The sequence below is a fragment of the Cynoglossus semilaevis genome, chromosome 12, assembly GCF_000523025.1.
Source record: "Cynoglossus semilaevis isolate Cse_v1.0 chromosome 12, Cse_v1.0, whole genome shotgun sequence".
NCBI lineage: Eukaryota > Metazoa > Chordata > Actinopteri > Pleuronectiformes > Cynoglossidae > Cynoglossus > Cynoglossus semilaevis.
In genome coordinates this window covers 10,640,455-10,659,157 of record NC_024318.1, presented here as the reverse complement: position 1 = coordinate 10,659,157, position 18,703 = coordinate 10,640,455, and the positions used below count along the sequence as shown (strand labels likewise).

At 40.5% G+C, this 18,703-nt stretch overlaps 2 protein-coding genes and 1 long non-coding RNA gene across 5 annotated transcripts in view; 1 reads left to right on the top strand and 2 right to left on the bottom strand.

The window, feature by feature from the left end:
* Positions 1-11,007, bottom strand: part of mypn (myopalladin) — a 17,404-nt gene extending 6,397 nt beyond the window's left edge. Inside the window, exons 1-10 of one of the 2 annotated variants that reach the window (XM_025060542.1) lie at positions 7,673-11,007; positions 4,445-4,620; positions 4,309-4,360; positions 3,755-4,187; positions 3,587-3,664; positions 3,191-3,332; positions 3,058-3,081; positions 2,593-2,709; positions 1,730-2,495; positions 1-894 (exon numbers count right to left, since the gene is read on the bottom strand). The exon at positions 1-894 is cut by the window's left edge and continues 234 nt beyond it. In XM_025060542.1, the coding sequence (XP_024916310.1) occupies positions 1-894; positions 1,730-2,495; positions 2,593-2,709; positions 3,058-3,081; positions 3,191-3,332; positions 3,587-3,664; positions 3,755-4,187; positions 4,309-4,360; positions 4,445-4,620; positions 7,673-8,760 (3,770 nt within the window). In that variant the 5' untranslated portion in view covers positions 8,761-11,007. Of the gene's footprint in view, positions 895-1,729; positions 2,496-2,592; positions 2,710-3,057; positions 3,082-3,190; positions 3,333-3,586; positions 3,665-3,754; positions 4,188-4,308; positions 4,621-7,672 lie in introns of both variants that reach the window. The other variant, XM_025060541.1, reaches the window with a different exon arrangement.
* A 146-nt stretch (positions 11,008-11,153) lies between these two features.
* cacul1 (CDK2 associated cullin domain 1) lies at positions 11,154-15,353 on the bottom strand. 2 transcript variants are annotated; one of them, XM_025060543.1, is made up of 8 exons: positions 14,582-15,353; positions 13,848-13,974; positions 13,649-13,751; positions 13,473-13,568; positions 13,284-13,386; positions 12,954-13,043; positions 12,188-12,326; positions 11,154-12,096 (listed from the first exon to the last, which is right to left on the bottom strand). In XM_025060543.1, the coding sequence occupies exons 1-8, from the start codon at positions 14,922-14,924 to the stop codon at positions 12,057-12,059; spliced, it is 1,041 nt and encodes a 346-aa protein (XP_024916311.1). In that variant the 5' UTR covers positions 14,925-15,353; the 3' UTR covers positions 11,154-12,056. The 2 variants fall into 2 exon arrangements, with proteins under 2 accessions (XP_024916311.1, XP_008320326.1); XM_008322104.3 differs by having other exon boundaries at positions 14,600-15,340.
* Positions 15,354-16,032: 679 nt separating this feature from the next.
* On the top strand, positions 16,033-18,697 carry LOC103387448 (uncharacterized). The gene is made up of 4 exons (XR_522418.3): positions 16,033-16,082; positions 16,615-17,186; positions 17,718-17,836; positions 18,038-18,697. It is a non-coding gene; the product is annotated as an uncharacterized LOC103387448 (long non-coding RNA).
* The last annotated feature ends 6 nt before the right edge of the window (positions 18,698-18,703 follow it).

Genomic DNA, 18,703 nt, shown 5'->3' with positions numbered 1-18,703 from the left:
AATATTCTTGGTGGAGGGGAAAATGGTGGGAGGGTAGGGGAGCTGGCAGCAGAGGAGTTGAGCTCGGCGGCGAGCTCATGGAGTAGTGGAACTGGGGATTCTGTTGGGGAGGGACTCCGAACAGGTGAGAAAGTTTGAGCAGCTATGAACTCTCTTGGTCGGGTGTAGTTGAAGGTGAAGGAGGTGGCAGTGAGGTTCATCAAGGAAGCGTGGGTGCTTCTCAGTAGAGGAGTCGGAGAGTTGACCTGCTGGGAGTCCAAGGTTGAGTCTACAGGCGCTGTGCTCAGCTTTGGTGCAGGAGGAGAGGAGAACTGAGGAGTGGGTGCAGCTTTGTTGATAGCTAAGGGGGACAAGTTGAGGTGGGAGGCATGGATGGTGTTTGTCTGAATGGTGGTTGCAGCACTGGGAGGAGGAGGAGGTTGAGTACTGATCAGTTGTGGGGCAGGTGGAGGCGAGGTCATCAGTGAAGATGTCTGTAGTTGAGGAATAGAGGGAGGTGCAGAGGTGAAAGCAGGAGCAGGAGGAGTATTATTGAGAGGTGAAAAGGTGCTGTTAAAGGAGGGAGGAGAGCTCAGTTGACTAGTGTGAGGAGTAGTGGTGAAAGGAGGAGCTGTGTACGGTGTTTGTTGAAGAGGAGCTGTTGTGGTAATGTGGGATGGAAACGGTGGCAGTCGAGTTTCTCTGGACACTCTGGGTGACCACAGCGGACCTTCGTTTGAGGTTTGGATCTTAGGCTGACTGGTGTTCTGGAATGAGGGCTGGGGCAGGGGCTGTGACTGGGGTTGGGGTTGAGGCTGGGGTTGGGGTGGAGGCTGTGTTTGTGTCTGAGGCTCAGCCTCCTGCTGCTGCTCCATTAGGACCTGGTTGTGGAGGAGCTGAAGCTGAGCTGGATCCCTGTTGGCAGCACAGCAAAAAATAAACAACAACAAATGAGCAACTAAAAAATATGGGAGTAATGTTTCTTCAGGACAAACTACCAAATCTAACTGAACAGTTAAACGATATACATTTGATGAAGAGGTGAAGCATCTTTAACAGACTAAAGAAACACATTCCTACTCTTAAACCTCCAACCAAGCCAAAAACTGTGTTGAGTCGACACTATACATGGTGATGATGAGAGATGAAGTGTTGTGTTCTCATAAATTTGGCCCAAGCAGTAAACTCCGACAGGACAGTCAAAGCCAGCTGGAGCAACACTGTGCCCTTTTATGGGCTACTAACAAATTGTTGACTTACCGATCACCGTCAGAGTTCAAAAAGTATTTTTTTAACTTTTGAAGAGATAACTGCAGGTTTAGTAAAACTAATCATTAAAAGACAAATGTTATCTGTTATTTCTAACAGTAAACAGCTTAACAAACTGTATAGGTTTTTACTAACAGCTCTGTTTAAAAAGTACCAAATACTCACACAATACAGTATACAAAAGGTTTCACTTACAAATAGTAAATGCCATCGTTTGTTTTGGAAAGTCTGAAAATCCACATTTGTAGTCTGCAGTCTTTTATTGAGGCGATACAACTGATCACAGCTGCTAGTGAAGCCAGAGTAAGAAGAACCTCCCACTTTATCTACTTCACTGACAGATGTGAAGACATGATCTGTTTGTATACATGCTGTCCTTTCTCCAAGTTACAGTGATTCAGATTATCTCCCGACAACAGAGGCACAGCCGTTCAACTTCTTACTCTACATTGGATTTAAAAATAAAAAAAAAAATACTCACAGTTTGGGTTTGGCCAGCACTGGTGGTGGTTCTTTGTTTGCCAAAGCCCTGCTGGCGTCATCATCACCCTGGGTAAATGAGTCACTTTCTTCACCCTCCTCCTCTTCCTCGGGTAATTTGAAGTGTACCCGCAGGCCGACTCTGGAGCCGGAGCGCGAGTCTCTGTGGTTTGAAAGACTTCCTGTTTTAAGACAGGAATTAGCGGGTGGGTCAGGGAGAGGCACCACAACGGGGCTCCCATTTTGTTTGTTTGGAGTGACCTTGACTTTAGCACTTGTGTTGGTTGATCCCACTGTAGGTTTGGACGCTTCCTGCTCAGGTGGAGCCTCATTCACAGACGGAGAATTGAAAACCTTCAGGTTAGAGAACACCTGTGTGCAGTTCCGTGGCGCTCGGTTCTGAGTGTCCTGATAAAGGTGGGAAGGGTCTAAGTTTGGTGTGCTAGTGCTGTAAGAGTTCATACAGGAGCTGCTGCTGTTGAGATTAGAAGGTTCCAGACTCAACAGGCTGGTGTGCTGGTAGTCCTGGCGCAACATACTGGAGCTGAGGGGATCCAGGCGGAGTGTGCTGGTGTTTAAAGGGTCCAGGCGTAAGGTGCTAGAACTCAGTGGGTCTAGACGAATGGTGCTGGAGTGAGGCTTGACATTGTTGGTCACCTCTGGCTGTGGGTTTACATACTGAGCAGATATGTTAGGCTCTTGTAGTCGACTGGGCTCCGTGGTCATGCTGCTGAAGGGCCTGACGTGGTTGCTGTTTCTGCTGTTTCCTGGTCAGAAACATAAAGTTAAATACACAGAAATGCTAGTCAGCTGAAAATGGAATAGATTTTTTAAAATTATTTATGTATTTTATTTAATTGTTACCTCTGACCCTTAGTGCTGCAGAGCTGGACACTGTTCCAATCATGTTGTTCGCCGTACAAGTAAACATCCCTGCATCTTCAGAGAAGACCTCAGCGATGACCAAAGTGCAAATTTCCTCTGGAGGCAGAAAATGATACTTACATCATCAGGTTGGTTCAGTTTAATATAATAGTACGTCGTAGTGCCGTTAGCAGGAGTACATGACTTGTTTTTCTCAGAATGACTTGGTCTGAGAGTCAATCTGCAGCTAAGGCAGGTTGAAATGATCTGCCATGGTGTTTTGACAAAGGATGAAAGACTGCCTTATATGGTTCAGAGTCAGGGAAAAGCAGCCCTGGCTTATGTACAGTAGAAGAGCAGAAGCCTTTGCCAATGATTATAAACACTTCATGTCCACACTGCAGCTTTATATACAGAGGACAGACAGCTGCTTTTTACTGATGAGGTTTTTGTTAAAGTTCGTACCTGGTTCAGCTGGAGATCTGGGCTCTAAAATTGAAACAAGAAAATGGATCAAAATAGGAAATACATTTTCTCTGTAGGTTATATTCTTAAACAGCTAAACATTTTATTTATATTTTATATTTAAAACGTTTACTTTTCTGAAGGATCCTGAACTCAGGGGAGTCCTCTATGAGTTTTCCTTCCCTGCACCAGTCAACTTTAGGGGACGGTGACCCTTTAACACGGCACTCTAGCACCACCAGCTGGCCTTCAGATACAAAAATATCCTGTAGACTCTGAAAAGGAAATATGAGAATCGCAATTTTTTCGGCAGTAATTAAATACTCTACAGATTATCACACCAATCTGGTACTAAGGATTTAAGCATGTTTAAAACGTTGCAGTGGTCCTAAAGTAGTCCTAATGACAAGAGTATAATATTTTAATGTGATCATAAATATAATATGTCAAAAGGGTTGTCTTCACAAAAATATTTTCATGAATTCTGAACAAAATTAGTTTTAACACACCCGTTTGTAAATAATCTCACCTTTGTGAAAATCGGGGCAGTCATCGCTGCCACCTGCTTGTTTGATCCTTGTATAGAGCTGTGGTTGGAAAGTGGACTCTGAAGAGAAGACAAACAAATACTGGTTAATGTACAAGACAGTAACAATCAGTAGCAATTTTGTGTTAGGATGTGCATCAGTTGCGTTACCTCAGATTGTTGAGATTGTGCCACAGGTGATTGGACAGTCAGCACGGATGAAACCACAGGGTCTAAAGGCAGAGGGTTGGATGCAGCTGTTTCTGTCTGCTGGGTTGACGATGGCGCTGGAACAGATGCTGGAACGTCCTGAGTTATTAAAAGTGCAGCATCGGCTACAGATGAGGGCAGAAACAGCAGGGTCTCTTCCTGAGGAGGCTGCGTCGCAGGTGTCACAGATATGTCACAGATTTCTGGGTCAGAGAGTGTGGAAGTTGTCGTGTGTATTAGTTGGAAGGATGGATTAGTTGATGATGAGGAGAGCTCCTCTGCTGGTTCCTCAGTGGCTGCTGCAGGTTGTATTGATTGAAACTCTTCTACAGAGAGGTTTTGATTCGATGATGGGGGTAAAGTTGGTGCTGAATTTGTACTTTTTTTCTGTAGCCTTTCAACATCAAAAAGGAAGAAAGAAACCATTTCAACAAGAGTTGAAGTAGAAAAACCAATTAGGAACCGCCCAAACCAATTTTGGAATGGGTTGAAAACACAATGTGGTAGGAACTCACTCAGCTACATGTTCCAGGCGATGATCAACATCAGAATCAGAAGAAGAAGCACCTGAGCGGTGACGGAGACAATGACATGCCATTACTAATGATACACTACACAAACCAGTGAAAACCTCAGTACAATAAAACCGACCTTCCACGTAGATCTCAGCTGAAGTAGAGTCTGTACCATAGAAATTAGACGCAAAGCAGGAGTAACGTCCCGTGTCCTCCTCAAAGGCCTCCGCGATGATTAGAGAGTGATGTTCTCCGTCAGTGATGATCTGAATGTCAGGGCTGTTCTCCAACTCTTTACCTTCACAAAACCACCTACAGATAAAAAGAAACACATCAGTGTCAACATTTAATTTGTTTGTCTTCTACTGCTTGATCCTTCAGGATCCTTTAGGGAGGGTTGTGGGAATTGGAACCAATCCTAGCCCTCATTGGGTGAGGGCGGGGTACACCATTAACATTGTGTCAGGCCTTATTCTTGCTGCGTGAACACTAACCTCTTCTGCTACCATGAGTCTCAGTGCCAAAATTTGTTATTTTAAGTGTATTTGTAAAACTAATTACATTTAGTTACTTTAGGGTTTCTGTGTGTTTCCGATGCATTTCAGATTTTGGGTTCCCATCAACACTTCTACACATAGAGTGTGGTCTAAGTTTGTTACCGTGTGTGTTTCTACCCGTTCCCAAATAGTGACCGTGGCTTCATGCCACTCAGTAGAGATATGCAGGCTGAGAGGGGAAACGTTCTGATGAGCAAGCCCTATCTGTTTCCCTGTAAGACAAGAAGCAAAAGCCACACACACCCCACAAGTTTGGAAGCTTCAGTATCCACTGTTGATGTTCAGAAGACGTGGACTGCAAAATATTTGACCCTCGAGGCATTAGGGACACTCACACCATATGAGTTACTGAAAAACCACAAGATTCAGGTGAAATTAATGTACATTCGTTATGCATTAATTGTACATTAATTTGTGGCAAACAGTAGACAAACTGCATATATTTTCTTTTGTACTGATAACCAAAGGCAGGCAGTTGTTCTGTAACCAGCAGAAATAATTCCCTCTTCTTAATTTAATACATCTTAATTTTAGGAGCTAAAAAATATTATATAAAATATGGAAAATACTGTAGTACTACTTAAATGATGATGCCACTCAATTCCTTAAGTAGTTGATCTGGCAGGGCACATTCCTAATATTTTTTTTCCACTGCTCTACTGTCACATTGATTGCCAATGTTGTTTGTTTCTAAGGTTTTGAAAGTTTCCATGAGCCTTACTTGTCTGTTCCTATCAAATTCCAAATAGAGAGCCAAAAAGATGCCCTCAGACCTACGTAAGCAGATGGCTCTGGATGCTTTCATATGTTTTGAAACCTCAAAAACAGGATTTACAGAGGCTGTCATGTTGCAGCACCTGCTTTATGGATTTGACTACTAAACAATTGAACTGCTCATGCACCAAATTCATTATTTATTTGCTCAAGTTGAGTTCTTGACTTGTTGTCAAAAGTCTGTCAGTGAACCTTTTAGGATACATTCCGGTACCCCGAGGGTACTGCACCCTTGGCCTCTGCTTATTTGTGGAATCGCAGCTGGCAAGAGTCTATTTTCTTCATTGTACAACTATAATGGTAAACATCTAACTTCTCTGACCAGCAACATAGACAGAAGTCTATATTTAGGCTTACATTTATTTTAGGCAGAAGAGGCCTTGATGCTTTATGAAGTCCAGCCAATAAACAAAGTGGAATGAGGTGATGTGTTACCGACTGCAAGACGTCATCATAGTACGGACATAAATCATATCTGCTGCTTTCACCCAGGTTGTAGATCAGTAAGCACTAATCACTAAGCAGCTCCATTAATTTACAGAGACTCAGTTTTCAAGACACTGTTTGTTTCCCAACCTTTTCAACACTCTCTCATTGGTGTGACTTAAATACATCGAGATTTATACAAAAATAATCCTTGTTCACAGGAATAACATGCCGTAGATGCATGCTGAAACTGTGCCCCTGATATCTACATGCAACCCAGGCAAGACTCCAGGAATGATCTGCAGGACCATAGCTCACTTCTCAACTGGTGAGTAAAGGTCTAAATTGAAAGCATGACTAGTAAAGGACTGTGTGGTAGATCTGTGTGTCAAAATCCCTGCTTACTGCACCTGTCAGGGATATTTTCCCTCCAGAGATCAGAACTAGAGAGGAGATTCCCTCTGGAGCCTGCGAGCTCTGTCTGAATGAGCCATTCAAATATGCACTACACTAAACATAGATTTAGAATAGCCACAGTGGTGTGCTCTGAGACAGAGACGGACACCAGAGACAGTTCAAAACAGGACAAATGACTCTGAAATGTCCACATTATCCTGCAGTTAGCAACAGTCTCACACACTGTAGTGAATGGTGAACAAGCACAGACATCTTACTATAGTCAATTTAAAAAGAAAATGCTAAAAAACAAAACAAACACTTATCAGACTTGTACAGTATGTTAGTAAAACATACACACGTGTCAAGTCGAAAATGATAAATCTGGCAATAAAAGAACAAATGCTCCTACCAAAGCCCTCATGCTTGTGTCAAGAGCTCAGTCGCTTCCATTATCAGACGTGGCTACAGCTCTCAGTGCCAGTCTGATCTAAAAATGGCCTGACAGCCACATTCTCCCTGAGCACAGTATATGTTGGTGGCTCAACAATGTTCACCAACACAAACAAGACCATGCCCCTCTATAGTCTGACACCTCAGCTTCACCCACTCCTCTCCTGGACACAAACTAATAGTTCAGCCAAAGTTTTAACAGTTAAATGTAACCAACCAGAGAACTAACATTTCAGTCTTGTGACATGTTGGTGATAAAATTAGGCATTTTCTGTGTTACTGTTGAATGTGTTCATTCCTGTCAGAGTTTTCGCGGTAAATATCAGAAACTGAACCTGATAGTGTTACTGAGCTCTGTACAGAAAGCTTGATGTAATAGTAATAGATGTCTCCGGTGTTACTCTGTCTTCACTCACACTCACACTCACACACTCACACTCACACACGTGCACTTCCACCTTTCAGAATCAGCTGTTGGTTATCATCACGTCTGTCTGCATGTCCCCAAAGGGAAATAAAAAACACAGACTAACATTTTTAAACTCGTTAGTTTGATGATATATGAGTAATTTAATCAATAATAGAAAAAATAATTAAAAGGTCTAATAAGATTGTGTTTCTTTAAATTATGAAATGTCACATTTCACACATATATTCTGAGAAAATACAGAAGTCTTTTTGCTGAGTAAATGAGTAAATAAAAGTGATTTGAGTCAAACAAAGACATACAGTATGACAATGGTGTGATAAAAACCTACCGGACTTCAGGTGTAGGGCGCCCCCTCACGATGCAGTCCAACTGGACCTTGCTTCCCTCTGAGACCTCTCTGCTTTTCAGTTTCTGGATGAAATGTGGAGGCTCACACACTGGCTCTGTAGGGAAGGGAGTTTCTGTCAAGGTAGAGTTTTCCACTTCCTCCTCCTGCACCTCCTTTGAATCACTGCTGTATTGCTGATTCTCGGTAATCCTACAGTCCTGAAGGTCGACCTGACATGTCCCACAGTCCAGTTGGACCTCTGGTTGGTGGTTGGTAGGCGGGCTGTTCCTCTCCTCTTCTATGGGGAGAATGGTGCGTTCCCTGCTGTCAGAGCCAAAGGAGGGAACCGTCTCATCATCCTGGTTCTTGTTCTGCGTCCTACTCCGGTGAGCTTTGCAGGCTCTTGGACGTACCCGTTTGGAGCTATTGGCCTTGAATAATGAGGAGAGCTCCTCAATGAAGTCTGCTGCTTTGTTGAGAAACTCCTTCTTGGACTGGGTCTCCGGACCATAAGGTGCATTCCTTGCTGGTTTGTTAAAGTCTGGGACTCTTTCTCTGGGCTCTCTGTTGTTTCTGGTCACGTTGTTTTGCCGTGTGGTGGCTTTCAGCATCTTCCTGTCGGATGTAAACGTCACATTTGCTGCTTGCTGTTCCATGGTCTCAGGGGTCGGCTGGATGAAGGTCACAGTGGAAGCTGGAGTGGAGTTAATGATGTGAACAGGAGAGGTTGTAGTGGAGAGAGCTGAGACTAAGGGGATGCTGGGTGGGGCCAGCAATGGTTTGACAGAGGCCTTGACCTCCGCCCTCTCTTCACGGGGCTCATGTCCAATGGCCTGCTGAGCCAGATTCACGCTCTTATCTAGCTCTTCCTGGCTCAGAAAGGCTGAGAGGTCCGGCAGGTGGGGCTCATTGTGGCCCAGAGAGTCCTCAGACTTACCTTTTAGTGAACCATAGACTTTAAGATGGGATGACAAAGCGTCAGAACGACTCATTTCACTGTGGCGCTGTTGAGCTCTGGCCTCTGCCAGGTAGTTCTCTCTGAGAAGCTGGGACAGTGATGGTGGCTGCTCACTGTTGTTCTCCTGCATGCTGTGGAAATAATTATATTCATTTTTTATTCATTCAGCATTGTAGTTTCAATGTCTTTTACTCAAGAATACAGTACAGTTATTCAGTGCTTTTATTGTTTTAGTCACTTATGGCTGCGCCAGAAATACTTACTCTATCATCAATATTAATATTTAGTTACAATTTTAATTTGCATCATCTAAACATGTGCTAAAGCAGTTCAAAAAGCAGATTAGTATTAGCCCAATGGTAGCCTGAAAACACAACTCCATCATAGATAAGAAGAAAAATAGCAAGAAAAAAAATGATAACAAATTTCTAATATTAAATTTATTTTCTTGCAAAATGTATATTTATCTATTATCAATGATGAATATTCATCAATTTATAGTAATTTCATATTTTTTGTAGGTAAACATATATATTTTAATGTTTTGTATCAATGAACATTTTTTTAAAGAATTAACACAACTTAATTATTTAATATATAATTCATATATCTCTTTTAAAAAGTGTGGATAAACAATTATATTACATAAACAAATATAAATATAACTGCATATTTAGACACAGTTTTTTTTACAATATGGAGCAGAGGATTAAAGGGTGGCTATAAAAACGTTTAATTTATCCTAATTTCAGCCGTGCATAAGCCCAGAGGGGATCAGGTTCATGTTCTGACACAGGATCTGACTGAGTCACAATCACAGGCTTTTTTACCCTGTTCACCTCAGACCAAGACTTTGGAGACTTTTATTTTTCTGCACAACGTTGTGACACTGTCAATGACCGAAGTTTTGAATACAGACATGAGATAGGGTACACATATGCCACTGACACTCAGATCTACGCAATTAAGAGAGACAGAAGTGCCCTTCCAACAAACCTGAGGCTGCAGCTGTTGTGTGCATTAATCCTGTGCAAACAGCCTCCAAGCCCACCAAGTCATATCTAATAATAGCAGGGGCTCAGTTTACATGAAGAAAATCAACAAAAAAAAAAGCAGTTCCCTGTGTCTGTGTGTTATCACAGTTTTGTTCAGTCACAACAGCCGCTAATCAAATTACCCAAACAGAGTTATAATTATCAGAAGTGAAGTACTGTTGCAGTGACACAATTCCCTGATTTAACACAGCAGTGTGCAACTGATATACAACTTAACAGAATTGAATTAAATAGGAATGTAATATTCAGACACAAATAGATTCAAGCTTGGCTGAGATTTTGAGGCTACACTCAGTATATGAGAGGCTCAGGCAACTGTGGATAAGAGTTAAATCAGTGGGAGGTGTGTTTTTACCTTCAGCTGACTCCCACTGAAGGGCTGTTAAATCCTCAGGTTGCACCTGTGCTCAGAGACAGAAGGATTCCTCTCTTCCAGTTGCTGCCACCTGGGAAAATCCTGGGACAACAGCAGCTGCACAGACTTCCCGCTTTTCTCACAGAGTTAACCCTGGAGTTTACAGGAAAATATGGAGCTGTGTAGATAGGGTAACCCGTCAGCAGTAAAAGTAGCAACATTTGTCAGTGCAGTAGTCGCAGGTTATTTTGGGGACGACTGACCCATGTGTCTGAGTTTCGCCCCTGCTCATTGGCTAGGGGCAGTGTGCTGTAAAGGGATTCCTCCTCTAGTGCTCAGTCAAGACCTCCGTCCTACAGGATTTAAAACCCCTTGTTAACACTGACACAAATGTATTCTGGAACTGCAGATTAACAGCAATTAACCAGTTCTGAAATTTTACGCTGAGTAGAAACTTGGACTTGTTATTTAATTTGTTAAACTTACCTATAGTTTACAGATGTTAGGCCTGTCAACTAGTAAGTTGACAGGCCTAATCATCCACCAGCGGCCACGTTACCACTGAGGTGCTCTGAGCATGGCACTGTCCCCACTCACTGCTCCCAGGGTGCTCAAAAAGCTGCCTACTGTTGGACTGTTGACACCTGATGTTCAATCTGCCAAGTGGGATTCGGACCTGTGAACCCCTGAAAACAAACCTGCTCCTCTTACCACATGGTCACAGGCTATCAGAACAGTTGCGGAAACAGCCTGTTGGTTTAAATTTAAACCTGTTTTTTTAAGAGCAGGGACGATTAAAATGTAGAACACTTTGAAAATTAATTTATTATCTAGGAGGTTGGATTTGTTCCATTCTCCTCATTGGATGTATCGTACAATTTGTGTGCTTTGGCAGCATCTAGTGGTTAAGTTCAGAAATCACATGCTTTACTATTCCTCTCCAAGTACAGTAGAAATGTGGTGGCAGCTTAGATTATCACTGAAACCAAAGATTATTCAGTTCATCTATGGTACTAACAGCTTTAATAAAATCGAGGTGATCACTGGGCACCATGTAAAAAGAAAGGCTAATTTTGAGGCAGTAAACAGGTTAGAATGAATTTATCTTCATGATTTTTTTTTTATTCAAAGCTAATTTTATACATTGTGTAAAGTACTGTAATTAGGACAGGAAGTACTTCCATCATTACCAGGATACAAGTTATTATGGACATCCCAGAAACAACATGATTTTAATGAACCCAAATGAAACAGGTTATAGATGATCTTTAGAAGATTTTGAAAGTGAGAGAGAAATGGGTAAATTCTCAAACAGTGTTCTGTGGCGTTTTAAGGTCTCTGGCACTCATATCAGGGATGTCCCTGGCTAGTCGCTACAATAAACATAAGCTCAAAGTCACTTACTTTTATAAACATAACTGGCTCAGGTAGCATACAACATTAACAATGTATGTTTTCATTCATATGTAATGTAATTTATATGTTCATATGTAATAGAAAAGCACTATACTGGAATTCTTCACTGAAACTACTGGAAATTGCTGTCCAGTTTGCCACCAGGGTAAAGGCAACTATAGGAGGAGAATAGATATTGAGGTCAGTGACTGCATACACTAGGTTTTACACAAGATGTAGACTTAGTTTTAACACAGACAATATTATTAGCAGCAAAAGGAAGTCTTAATTAGCCTGGGTGCAGACACTTCGACACCAGACGTTAGGAATGAAACCCCCAACACCAGCCCATTATCGTGAAGGCACTGTTAAATGAAGAGAACATGATCACTCTCAGGACACAAAACTTCAGCATCCTACAAATACTGAAGCAAACAACAGCAATGGCCTTTAACACAACCGCTGAACGTGTTCTCTTTGTTGTTCACAGTGTTTTTGTGACATTATTGTGTCAAACGAGGAAACTGACACATTGTTAACATTGTATCTAGTGCAGTGAGCCAACTTGTGATTAAGATGCAGGAGGCACAGTAACAGTTGTAGCAAAAAAGACTGCCGACATCAGGAGTCATCGCTGGCCCGTTTGCGGGACTGGTCACCCCTGGAAAACAACAACAGAACATCATTATCAATGCTTAAAAAGAAAAAGCCTTTCCAGTCATTAGCTAAAAAAAAATACTTTGGAAACTGACCGTGAAAATCCATTCATGGACAACTCCATCTGGAGCTTCTGGTCATGAGCAGCATAGTCAGACAGCAGAGACTCCACAGCAGGAGGGTTGATTTGGGGAATAAAGGCAGAGAAGAGAGCTGGGGCCAACTGGGCCCACTCTAGACAAGGAAAACATAAATGTATGAAACCAAAAGAGCATGTGAATCTGGTAGGACTGGGAATCAAGCCTGCACTCCCTGTGTAGGCACAGCCATTTTCAGTGATAGTAACAAAAGGGAAAGAAGATGAAGGAAAATCAAAGGAGTACCACAGAGTAGTAACAGTCCAACTTTATTTTTTTATTAAATTAAATGAGGTTCCTTCAATATGGCAGACAATATTAGGCATCAACGTTCGAACTCGGAAAGACTATTATTTCCGAAATATGTAGACAGGAAACAGCTTTAAATCTTTGCATAGTTTGGTAATTGTATAATTCATACTGGGGATATAATTTGTGATTTAAAGACTGGACTCTAACTTTGAACATTAAGGAATCATAATTTAGAAAGAGTCAGAACGAATATAGGAAATCAAATAAAACAAAACATACTATGTTATCACACATCTATTCAGTTTTGTGTGGTAGACGCGTGACGCTTAATTCACACATAATATACAGCTCTATTAACCATGCCTTAAAGTTTTTAAAAATTAAAATTATTTTTATAATATAATTTTTTTTAACTATTAAAAGAGATAAAACCTGAACAAGTGACAGAATAAAAATATAAACAAGTGCTCACCTGGTTGTAGACTGTAGAGACCTTTTACTACACTGGCCATCGTAGCTGGCTGCACCTTAAAGGGCAGGGAATGAGCTTCAATGAGAAGAGCTGAAGACATGAAAGGAAAGAAAAACACAAATGGTTAGGAAATCACAAGTATTCAACATTATCAGCAGATGTACAAATATTAATAACAATGACTTTGATATTTATTGCGTTTATCTATGGTATTCATTTTCTAAAGTCTTGAATGTGACAGTCCACAAATGGACATGTGATAGTAACATAATAAAGGAATACTAGAGATGAGTATTTTTAATGACCCATCAAGGATTATTGTGGACTCACGCATCAGTGTGTTCACGTGTTTCTCTGCTACATGATAAGCAAACAGTTTCATCAAGTCCTCCTTGAGGTCTCTGTTCAGCTTTGACTCCACGTAAAACTTGTTCTGAAAACAATGAAATCACTGTCAAATCGATGCAAAGTGAGTATCTCTGCACATCCATTTTTCTCTGTATATTGAAAAATACTAACCAAATACATAAAAACAGGAACAATACATTGCAGGGAAGCAATGAATTCTGTCAGTGCAACATTGAAGTTCTGGATGAAGTTCTCCTGCGGACTGGCCTACAAGACAATGGTGCAATTATACTGGATATTCTGCTGAGGTCGGTGTCAATATTTTTTTATTAATTCCCTGAACATACTTGCAGATGGGTGGAAACATGCTGCAGATGACTTGTTATTTTTGATATCAGGTCATTGTAGAGCAGCTCAGAGTGCTGCTGACAAACACACTTGTAGATATAACTGGGAAAAGAGGAAAATAAAACATCATCTTTATTCTTAGTGAACATGTCTTTCTGCACGTGCATCACATGCATTTATTTATGTGTGTATTCCTACCTGTATATCTGTGCATAGGAGACCGAAATGTGGTCTGTAGGATTCTGAATGAGAAGACGGTCAATTGCCTTCTCCAAGTTTGGCCAGTGGTTTTTCTTGTAGTCTTCTACAGCCATGGCATTCAGGACTGTAAAAGGCAGAGGTGGACATGTAATGTGATTTCCTGAGGCTGGTCTGAAAAAAAACTGTGCTGAGATATTATTTGATTATATCCCGGTTGTCTGCAACAAACAAAATCAACATATTTTGTTGGTAGCATTAATCACAGTGCGATCTAAAAAGCATGTCTCCATGCACTTATCATTCAGATTAAGCGGTGATCAATGGATTTATTTGTTTTTTTAAACTAGTTTCTTTCTTTAACAAATCTTATTTGCACAGAAGTCTTGGAGGGGTTGTGTGGCTCCACTAAACTGAATTACAGTATAGCTCTTAACTATAGTCAAGCCACAGTCAACACAGTAACAGTAAGCAGTTAATCAAATCAAAGATCAAATCCATCCCATGATCCTAAATGTTTCTCTGGTTTTGTCTGATATTGCCAATACATTTGATATAGCAAATGAAGTAGCAAACTTGTCTGTACACACCTCTTGTTGTTGCTCAATGACACACACTGTAACTTTAAGTTCGTGTTAAGTGTCCTCTGTTTTAGTATTTGATTACGTGTAATTATCTCGAAAAAAACAAAACAAAACAGTGCAGCGAGTACCAGCATTCGGTTCTGCTCTCACCGTTGTAAATCAACTTACGAAACTTTGACGTGGAATCCAGGGTGAATTTTCCCTTGACAGCTGCCGTTGGAGCTGGACACTCAGACTCGCTGACTTCACTTTCACTGTCTGAATCCGAGTCCACTAACTTCGGCTCACCGGTACAAACTCGGGGCTGCGGTGTCCCTCGATGAATTCCCGGCTCTGCTCTCCGCACCGGTGGCCAGACTATCAACGGCACGGTCCTCCCGTCCGACAGTTGGCTGCTGAGATACGTGTGAACTCTACTGCTGCTACCGCTCGCACGATAGTTGTGGTTGTGGTCGTCGTTAACGTCCAAACTGTCGTCTTCCATTGCCTCCATTTCAAATAACCAACTAAGTATTTAGGTTTGGTTACTGAACAGTCATTATCATTTCAGATAATTGGGGGATAAAACAAGGACAGAGAAGGGAACTGTCAAACAACTATAGTAGTCTCCATCTTCGTGTTGGTATTGTTGACGGACCTTTTTACGACATAACGTATCACTGCACGACTGGGGGCGATGGGAAATGTAGTTATATAGACTGAGCGACTGCGCCGTAAAGCAGGGTTTCCCAAAGGGGTGCGCGAGATAAAAAAAAAAGTGAGGCGGTTTGGAGTGTTTTTTAAGTGGGATGTTTACTGTGTTGCAGAATATTGAACATTTGTTACGTTTCAGTTTAATTCAAATGCGAGAGCACATTGTTATTAGCGTGGATGATATGTGTGTTCTGGTTATTTAAGCTAGTTAGTCAGTTATGACATTAGTACAAAGGATCTTGGTTCCTTTGGTACTTTGAACCTCCAAATGTAGCTCTGAATTGAGAATGTGTAAGTAGAACACAAAAAGAGTTTAGACAAATGAAAATGATACTAGGTTAATTTCTTTCACATGCTTTAGTTTGATTGCTAATCAAATTAGACACAACATATTTTCTACCAATGGAAACTTTCTACAATATACACTGCTTTTTGTTTAAGAAACTTTTCAGAGTTCTTTAAATGTTATCTTGTCTGCATGTTTCTAATCAAATTAAAGTATTTTGGGAATTAGAAAATATTTTTTAGACGTTTGTTTTGCAAAATCTTAATTTAGCATGTACTTTGTAATTAGATGTTTAGAATTAGAATTCTTAGCATTTGTCTGCATATTTATCATAAAGTTAAAGCTTTTTGAGAATTTTATAAAATAATTATTAATTTAATTAATTAACCTTTGCAGGCAATTAAATCTGCCTGAAGTCTGTAACCCATGGACACCACCAAACGTATATATACATACAGATATACACATATATAGTTGAAATAACTATTAACTAAAAAATACTTTGTATTAAATTATTTTTGTAGAATTTCAACAATGAGCTTTTCTGTTACAGAAAAAATGTCAATGTCAGCGGTCAACTGTAGGGGGCGCGCTGATATTGGAACTTTATCTAACGGAAATAGGAATACGTTCAACGGAGAAGAAGACCTGTTTTCCGTCGCTAAAGATCCAGTGAGTGACACGAAATGATTGTACTTAACAAGTGCCACCAATGACTATAGGATAGTAATTAGTTAAGTGTACGTTCCTTATTTCCGGTTGCGGATCTGTTGCATGAACCACGAATGTTAGTTGTTGGGGCTTCCAGCGGGCGTTCAAATAAAACCAAACTGGGCTCGGTGGCTACATGTTATTAATTCAAATGGTGGGTTATTTAAAACAATTGTCGGCTGTATTTTGTTTGAAATGGTAGTCGTTCGGTCGAGACCGTTAGTGCAATTTACGCTAGCATATGTGTCTCGGCAGCTAACGTTAGCTTTTGTCAGAAGGTTAGAATGATTCGTAGTTAGTTTTCGTCGAGTAGCAGAGTAATCCTCTGCTAGTTTTGACTTGCAATTGTGTTACAAACATAAACAAAGTCATACTGTAATCATGAGAGGACTAAGACCAGTAGAATTGAGGGCAAACCAATAATTTGTGAATTGAAGCCATGATTGCGTTGAACCCTTTTAATATTTACCTTCAACAATGTCTCCCCACACAGGTGTCCAACGTGTGGTGCTCGGTACCTACAACAGACTGTATCTCTTTATGTTATTTAGCTCAGTATGCTGCCATGTCTTCACCAAGGATGTCATAAGTTCATATCACTAATAATAGTGATGTGAGGGCCCTAACATTTCCTGAGTAGTGTCAAAACATATAACCAACATGAAGGTAAACTCAAACAATAAATGCGATAAAAAAGGGAAGACCGGCGTACTGCAACAATGTTATGACATTGAAGGTCATATTATCATGCAAAGTACAGCATTGTGAAACCAATAAAAGCTTAATAATTGTAATATTGTGTTTAATTGTCTGACAGTTATTGTACCAAGTAAATGTGTAATTGTGACGCAGTTGACCCTAGTGTACACTCGTGAATTGCTGCCACTATACATGTTACGTTCCCTAACTGGCTCTTCTCAGGGGACACCAAAAATGTCTTGACAGGATCAGCTAACGACAGCTGTTGACTGTGGGACTGGTGGGTGAAAAGAAAATAGACGTTATAGAAGTTTCTGAATCCCCGGGAGTTCCAGTAGCAGTACAGCACCAAAAACACACAGATAGGTAAAATACATTAAAATACACACATGTGTAGCAGTACACTGTCAATGAATATGGGATATCTGAACAGTGGATGTTAGTAGATTACTCTGTTAAAAGTATTAGTAGATTAGTAGGTAATTATTCTTGCCATGTGTGGTGTTGTTGATTGCAATTTCAAATATTATATATATTTTGTTATACATTAGTAGGTAATTATTGTTGCCATGTATAGTGTTGATTGCAATCTCAATTATTATACTTTTATACTATTGTTATTCTAAATTAAACTGGTGTGTATGTATAGTAAAGTATATCATGTTATAAAAGCAGAAGTAGAATAATTATAAGGATTTTATGTGAACAAGTATATAAAATATGAAATATATGCACAGTGAAAATAGTTTTGGTGAAATAATTAAATTAAATAAACAGCTATATAGGCAGTTCCAACAGACATATTGGTGTATGAGTGTTTAAATGTATTTTGGATAATTTCCTGTCAAGTGTTTTATGTTTTGGTGTTTACTTTTTTGCTTCATGTCCTTTCTTTAGTGTCTGCCGTCAAAACACGTGGGTTCGGTTTCAGCGGCAACGTCATATGTTTTCCACAGACAAGCAGATGGACTATCAGTGTTTCATGAAGTTCTTTGACTTGAGGGATCCACAGATCGGTAGGTAATCGTCATGTGCAACGTAAACAAATTAATACCGTAAAAGAAACGAGAAAGTACACCGCTTCCTGATTACTGCTAAGGAAATAGTTTGCACATAGTATTATAGAAATGAAATACTGAAGGACATAATGAATCACAGACAGCATCTTTTGTAGAGCTTGTGATAATGAGGAACTTTTGTGGTTGTTTATTTGTCAGTATTCCGGAGAAGTCCTGGAGAAAGCTGAGGAGCACAGCAGGCACATCAATGACATCCAGACCTCACCATGTTCATCAGTGCCTCAAAGGACAACACCGCCAAGGTGAGTACTCTTATGGAAATGATTGATGTGATAACAGTTGTTGAAAAATGTTGTCATCAGAATGACACCTGGCTGGCCATCAAGAAGAACGTAGAGAAGAGTTTTGTTGTTAGCCTTAAAGATGAAACCTGAGTTTTTAGTTTTTGAAGGTGAATAAAGAAAAGAGTTGTCTATGAAGATTCTCAGCCATCAAGGTCAAGGTTGAAGAGTTCTGTTAGGCAACTGGACATTACATTTTTCTTCCCAAGAAGACGTTTCACCTCTCATCCAAGAGGCTTCTTCAGTTCTAACTGGTGGAGGGGAGTACAGTAGATATATACTGTGGGTATGACAAAAAATAAAGCTACTTCAGGTCCCTCCTTTCGGGTGGGATGTTGGGGTCAACTGGGGAAGTGTTAACAGTCATTAGGAGTCTGATGGGTCGTTGTATTTATGCACATGTATTCGTGTCCAGTTGCCTAACGGAAGTCTTCAACAAAGAAAAGAGTTATTGTTTTCCCTTTAACTCTTGGATTTATCGTTGTTTATACATGTGTGGAATTGTGAGCTGACCAGTCATTTG